Source organism: Otolemur garnettii, unplaced genomic scaffold, assembly GCF_000181295.1.
Source record: "Otolemur garnettii isolate 467f Iridium unplaced genomic scaffold, OtoGar3 scaffold00039, whole genome shotgun sequence".
NCBI classification, from domain to species: domain Eukaryota; kingdom Metazoa; phylum Chordata; class Mammalia; order Primates; family Galagidae; genus Otolemur; species Otolemur garnettii.
In genome coordinates, this window is record NW_003852434.1 from 7,024,498 (window position 1) to 7,030,821 (window position 6,324).

Consider the following 6,324-nt stretch of genomic DNA (forward strand, 5'->3'; position numbering starts at 1 on the left):
AGTCAGTCCCTAGATGTACAGTCTTTAGGGGAGGGGCACACGTAGGCCCTAGGGCGAGGTGGCCATCTACCAGAGGCAGCAGAGCCAGCAGCTGGGAGAAGAAGCCCTTCCAGCAGAAGAGGGGATGTGGGTGGCACATCACAGCATCTGAGACAGTGTACTCAGATGCTTTTAGCTACTTCACAGAAAACCGCGGCTCAACTCGCTTGAACAATAGAAAATTCTTGCATCCCACAGTGCCACGTCAGGGATAAAGCAACTCCAGGATCAGTCAGTTCACTGGGTCAGCAGCTTGCGTGAGGACTTTCCCATCTTTCTTCTCTGTCCGCCTAGGAAGGCAAACTGTTTCTTGGGCTTCTTCTCATCAGACGCGGACGGCCAGAGTGGGCCAGAGTGTCACTGTGGAAAAGAGAAGCTGTTTCTACCCCAGTGCTTTTTCTATTGTTGAGTAAAATATTTCCTTGTAGCTTCCTTTTTTGTTGTGGTAAAATAGACATGACTTAATACTTATCGTTTAACTGCAGCATTAAGTACATTCGCAATGTGGTAGAACCACCATCACTACACATAAAAGTTTCTCAAAATTCTCAACAAAACTCCGTTCCCATTAAATAACAACTGCTCCCCACCCCCAGCTTGTGGTAACATCCATTTTTCTTTCCATCTCTATGAATTTGCCGATTCTAGGCGCCTCATACAAGTATAATCACACGGTATTTGTCCGGTTTATTTTACTGATCATAGTATTTTCAAGGTCCATCCATGTCGTAGCACATATCAAAATTCCCTTCTTCTCAATAGGACATTTGAACACTGTTCTATTGTATGTATATAGATGCAGTGTTTTGTTTATCATTTCCTCTATTGAAGGTCACTTAGGTGGTTTCTACCTTGTGACTTTCATGAATAATGTTGCTATGAAGATGGGCGTAGAAATATCTGTTTAAGTTCCTGCTTCCATTCTTTCCTATATATACCTAGGGGTGGAATTGCTGGGTCCAATGAGAACATGATATTTGGCCTTTGGAGAAACCACCAAACTATTTTCTGCAGTGGCCACACCGTTTCATAGATTCCTGCTGGCAACACATGAGGGTTCAAGTTCTCTACATCCTTGCCACCCTTTTTTAAAATTACAGCCATCCTTTCCCTAATATCTTACTGGCCACCATGGTGTCACATGCTCATTCCTAAATTAATTATTCACAAAGTGAATGAGATCACTCTAGTTGCCTTAAACAAGTCAGGACCGTGCCCAGGGTAGGGTCTGCCCTCCCTGAAGGACATGGCTGCAAGCAGGACAGTTGGACTTCTGAACAAATCAGAACATTCCAGCAAGAAAAGATGGAGGAGGGAAGAGGGAGGCTGCCATCAGCGTTTGCAACAGAGAGCCATTGGAAGTAGCAAGGCCCGGACCCGAAATTCTGAGTCTGCAGCCGGTCCCAGCACCTGTCACTTGTCAGTGTTCCCAGCTGATTCTAAAGCACAGTAAGGAGTTGTGAGTGCTGATCTAGTGGGAGAGACTGCTTAAGTCAGCAAGTGTGAGTCCTGAGAATCAGAAGGACAGTGTGCTGCAGAGACCCTGTGTGGGACGGGGCTCCTCCCCATCCAAGGGGACCCAGGAAATCCCTGGAGCAGAAGCGACTCTTAGACTAATATGGACTGGGGAGGAGTGTCACACACACAGGGGACAGAGAGAATGTGGTACAGTCTAGCTAGTGTCTACTTCTGGCCTTGAGGTGATAACACTTTTACTGGAATATGTACAACTCCTGAGGCAAAGGCTGGGCTAGACCTGTCAAGCCAGTTCATCTCAAGTGAGTGTCCCTTCCCCCATGACATGCTCCAGCTGGCTAAGGGAGCACTGGGTTATACTGAAGGCCACAGATCACAGGGGTTTAAGGACTGAGTTTGAACCCTGCTGGGCTCTGTACAAACACGGTGGTGGTGGGAGAAGTTTCCTGACCTCTCTGGACCTCTGCACAGGTCCTGCAAAGGACAGGTCATAACAACTACCTTGTAGGGCAACTGTGGAACTCAAATGAGAAAATGTATTCGAGCAGCACGTTAATATGTGATGAGTTCCAAATTCCTATTCCCATCACCACCTCTCTCTAGAGCGCCTCCGAACTCCAGACCTGTATATGGACAGGCCCTGCTTGGTAGCACCATTCAGACATATAGTGGGCATGTCCCACCTACCGTGCCCCAAACAGCTCTTCCTCCGCCCCTCCAAACCGGCTCCTCCCCTCCTCCATTCTTCCCGTATCCCCCACAGGCATCTCCATCCTTGGTGCCATCCTGGACTCCCTCCTCTGTCTCCAATATTGAGTCTGTTCAGTCCTTTTCGTCTCCTTTGCAATATGTGTATCTAGAATTGGACCATTTCTCACCATTCCCAACAACTGTCCTGGCTCCAACCCCCTCCTCTCCTACCTGGATCACCGCAGCAGCCTCACCCAAGACCGTCCAGACTTGGCCACTGTTACTGTGTTACTGCTGGCTTGCCTCCCACAACTGTCTAGCCCCAAACTTCCTGCTCACCACCACCCCACCACCCTTTAAGTGAATATTTTCAGTCATTCATGCCTTAAAGGGCCTCCCCCTTTGTGCCATCTCCTGCTCTCACTGAGCCTCAGGGCTGTCTTGCTTCCTTCAAATCTTTCCTGAGAAACCTACTGTCAGCTAGGCCTTCCCTGGACCCCTATTTTAAATCCTAGCACCTGCCTTTACTACATCATACTTTCCTTCTCTGCTTTATTTTTTTTCTTCTTAGCATTTACCACTAACATGTTCTATATTTTGCTTATTTATATTGCTTGTTCTCTACCAGAATACACCAGCTAAGTGGGTCTCTGCCAGAATACCCCTTCCTCATAAGGGCAGGGATTGTATGTTTTGTTCACCTTCTGCCTCGGCCCTGGCTGGCTCGTAGTAGGTTCCCAATATATTTGTTAGTACAGCATTTTACAGAAGAGAGACCTGAGGCTCAGTGCAGTTAAATAATTCACTCAAGGTCCCACAGCTAGAAAGCATTGGGTAGTTAAATGTTCTGTGATGCTTTATGACATAAAAAACCCATTTAGCAAAAAGACAGGGACACATCCATGGTCCCTCTCCAGCCCTCCTCCCTATGCCAATGAAAGAAAGGACATTTTTTAAATGAGGAAGGGGCAGGTGCCGTAGGGCTTCGTGGTGTTGCTCTGTGGACGCGGGCAAGAGTGTTAGGGTCTGAGTGTTATTAGACCGGGGAGCCAGGGAGCCGGCTCTGCACTGTTGTTCCAAGGCACCAAAGTTAGTGGCCATAATTAAATGGTGACCAGCTGCTCCAGGCCAAAGAGCTAGGGAGGAAGGGGTGCTCGCTACTCCAGAAAGACTTGCTGAGTCTGTCTGAATTTTTAGATAGTTTTTAGCACTAAGACAACCTCCCTAGCAATTTCCCCCAGACTCACTGTGCCCCCTAAAAATTCCTTCTTTGTTCAACCATCCTTCTGCACTCACAAAGAGGAATCCTAGCTGATTACCAGGAAGGACAATCAGAGAACAACCCTATAATTAGATCTGCTGCTGCTTTGTTGGAATGAGGACAGTGGGTTTTTTTTAAAATCTGTCTTTCTTGAGGAAGAGGAAATCTGAGTGGACAGAGGGTGTGTCAGCTGGTGGAGCCCAGGCCTTTTTGTCCTCACGCTGGGAAAGCCACATTGCTGGTGCTCTGCCTGCACCAGCCCAATACCTTGGCAGAGTGGAGCTTCCAGGACGAGTGCAGTGGCAGGCGATGGCTCCTCCAGCAGCTCAGAAAGGGAAGTCAGGGGCAGGGCAGGGAGGCAGGAGCTGAGGGCTGCAGGCTGTTGCCAGACCCAGGAAAGCAGGTGCCACAGGACTGGGGCAGAGCAGGGCCCAGCCTCTCCCTGGGAACTGCAGCGTCTCCCTGAGCCTCAGGACCAGGGGACTCTGGAGGCGCCTACCCCGAGACTATACAAGGATTGAAAGAGAGAGAAGGCCAGGCCTGGCACAGAGCAAGCCCTGCACACCTGTGTTTTCCTTCTTTTCAGAAGCAAGATGGTGGGGGGGCAATACAATGGCTCAGAACAGGACTAGGAGATGCTCCTTTGACAGGCATGGGTCATAACCCGGAGAGTAGAGGGAGGGAGGCTTCTGTTGGCCACGTCCAGCTGAGTTCCTTCCTCCTCACGGGTACAAATGGATGGCAGTGGTGCCTGGCTCTGGGCCCCTCTTCCATGTTCCTTTCAGAGCCCTCCACCAACTCCCTCCACCAACTCCCAAGGCCCGTGGCCAGTGCAAGGCCTGCATGTTCTGCCCAGGTACCCTCTCTGCAGGCTCCAACCCCCCAGCCATAATCCTTTCTAGGACTCTCTCTTCCCACAGGGAGCTGCTTCATCTAATAATCTGCCCTCCCAAGGGATACCCTGAGGCCAGGGGCTGAGTGATGCAGGGAGATCTTTCAATTTAGACAACTCTGAAGGTGATCCAGCCCAGAGCACCCATCCCCACCACCCTCATTGAGGGTGAATTTCTCCCTCCGCCCGTGCTGCCGTCCTCCCTTCCTACAGACATTCCCATCCTGAGGGCACAGCCTACAAGCCTCCTGCAGCTGACTCTAGGGAACCCATCTAAGACCATGAGTCCCTTAGTTGTCTTTGGTCTTTGCCCCTCCAAAGACAGCCCCCTCATCTGACCTCCAAGGCACCCATCTTCTAGTAAAATGCAGCCATCCTGTATCTCCATGACTGGAAAATGGGTGTCAATGGGTTAATATGATGCCCAGTAAAAATAATCATTAGTATAGGAACCCACACTTACGTACAGCTAACAGTCTCTACAAAGCACACTTACATACACTATCTCATTTGCAAGGTAGAATATTGATTCTGTCTGGAGCTGAATTTCCGTCTCACCACTTATTATTCTTGTGACTTCAGGCAAGCTACATCACCTTTCTGTTGCTTAGTTTCTCCCCCTGTAAAATTGGGATCCTAATTGTCTCTTCTCAGAGAGTTTTTATTAGAATTAAATCTAAACTAAATTAAATTAAATTAAACCTCAACACACATAAAGGTTTCAGAAGAGTTGTGGCGCACAGTAGGCACATACTACACATTAGCTGTTAGTGTTCGATCCTCTCAACAGCCTGTGAGGTGTTAGAGCCACTATCTGTATAGGGTTCCCCTTGTGTTGACTCATATTCTCAGTCCAGCTGTTCTTTCCAGCATCCAGCCATTTCTGCAGCCACCTGCTGGCACAGATGTAACCCAACTCCAGCTTGCTCGGCTGTGCTGTGTGGCTTGTTTCTTCCTGCCCTGGGCTTCTTTGCTCTCCTCACCTGAGATGCCTGTGGACCCCTGAGCAAACATGGAAATATTAGGGAGCCAATGTCCCATGGGGAGTCCTTTGACTAGGGGGAATCAGAGGCAATGGGAAAATACAGCATCCTTCCTTCCTTGAGAGAGTAATTCTGACGTATAGTCTGTCCCATCAAAAGCCAAGCCTAGTTGCAGTAGCCAGCCCAGCAGTGCACCCCGAGCTTGGCTTTCCCTCTGTCTCTGTTTCTGTCCCCCCATTTGCCCATGCCTGCTAACTGAACTCGCTTCCCAGAGTAAACTACCCAGACACAGCCCTTGCTTCATGCCCTGCTTTTGGAAGGACCAACTAACTGCACAGAAAAGTGATGGCACAAGAAAGAGCCAGGTTCAATATCTAGAGTCAGATTTGGACTTAAGTCTCTCACCTACCAAATTTCAGGCCTTCACACTGTGCCACCTGCCAGTTGACACAAATGCATCTTAACAGGGGCCTTCCGGAGGCCACAGAAGGCCAGGGAGGAGGCAGCTGTGCACACGTAGCTTCAGATACTTTCCCTCCCAGATCTTCTCTGGGGATGCAGTCCTCCATCATGAGGGAGTGGAAGACACTTCGCTGAAGCCTGGGGCAGGGACTGCATCTAACTGGTCTTAGTGTCACCAGCATTTTAGCTCATGTATCAGCAACACTCAGGGCCTGGCACGTAGTAGGTGCTCAGGAAGTGTTTGCTGGATTCACAGGTCCAGAAATAAAACTGCACATGATTTGCTTTTTTTTTCTTACAGTATGCTGGTTTTACATACAATTTGAAATACTTTCATCAAACTGGTTAACGTAGCCTTCATGGCATCCTCTTAGTTATGGTGTTAAGACATTTATATCCTACATTTAGAAGGATTCACATGTACCCTTGTAAGATGAACCATAGGTGTGATCCCACCAAACACCCTCCCTCCACGCATCCTCCCCTCTCTCTTTCCCCTTCCTCTATGATTTGTTTTTTTT

General features: G+C 48.8%; 1 protein-coding gene across 1 annotated transcript in view; it reads left to right on the forward strand.

The window, feature by feature from the left end:
- SCD5 (stearoyl-CoA desaturase 5) overlaps positions 1-6,324 on the forward strand; it is a 148,525-nt gene that overhangs the window by 137,110 nt on the left and 5,091 nt on the right. Inside the window, exon 6 of the mRNA XM_012805351.1 lies at positions 2,279-2,306. Coding sequence (XP_012660805.1) covers positions 2,279-2,306 — 28 coding nt within the window. The remainder of the gene's footprint in view (positions 1-2,278; positions 2,307-6,324) is intronic.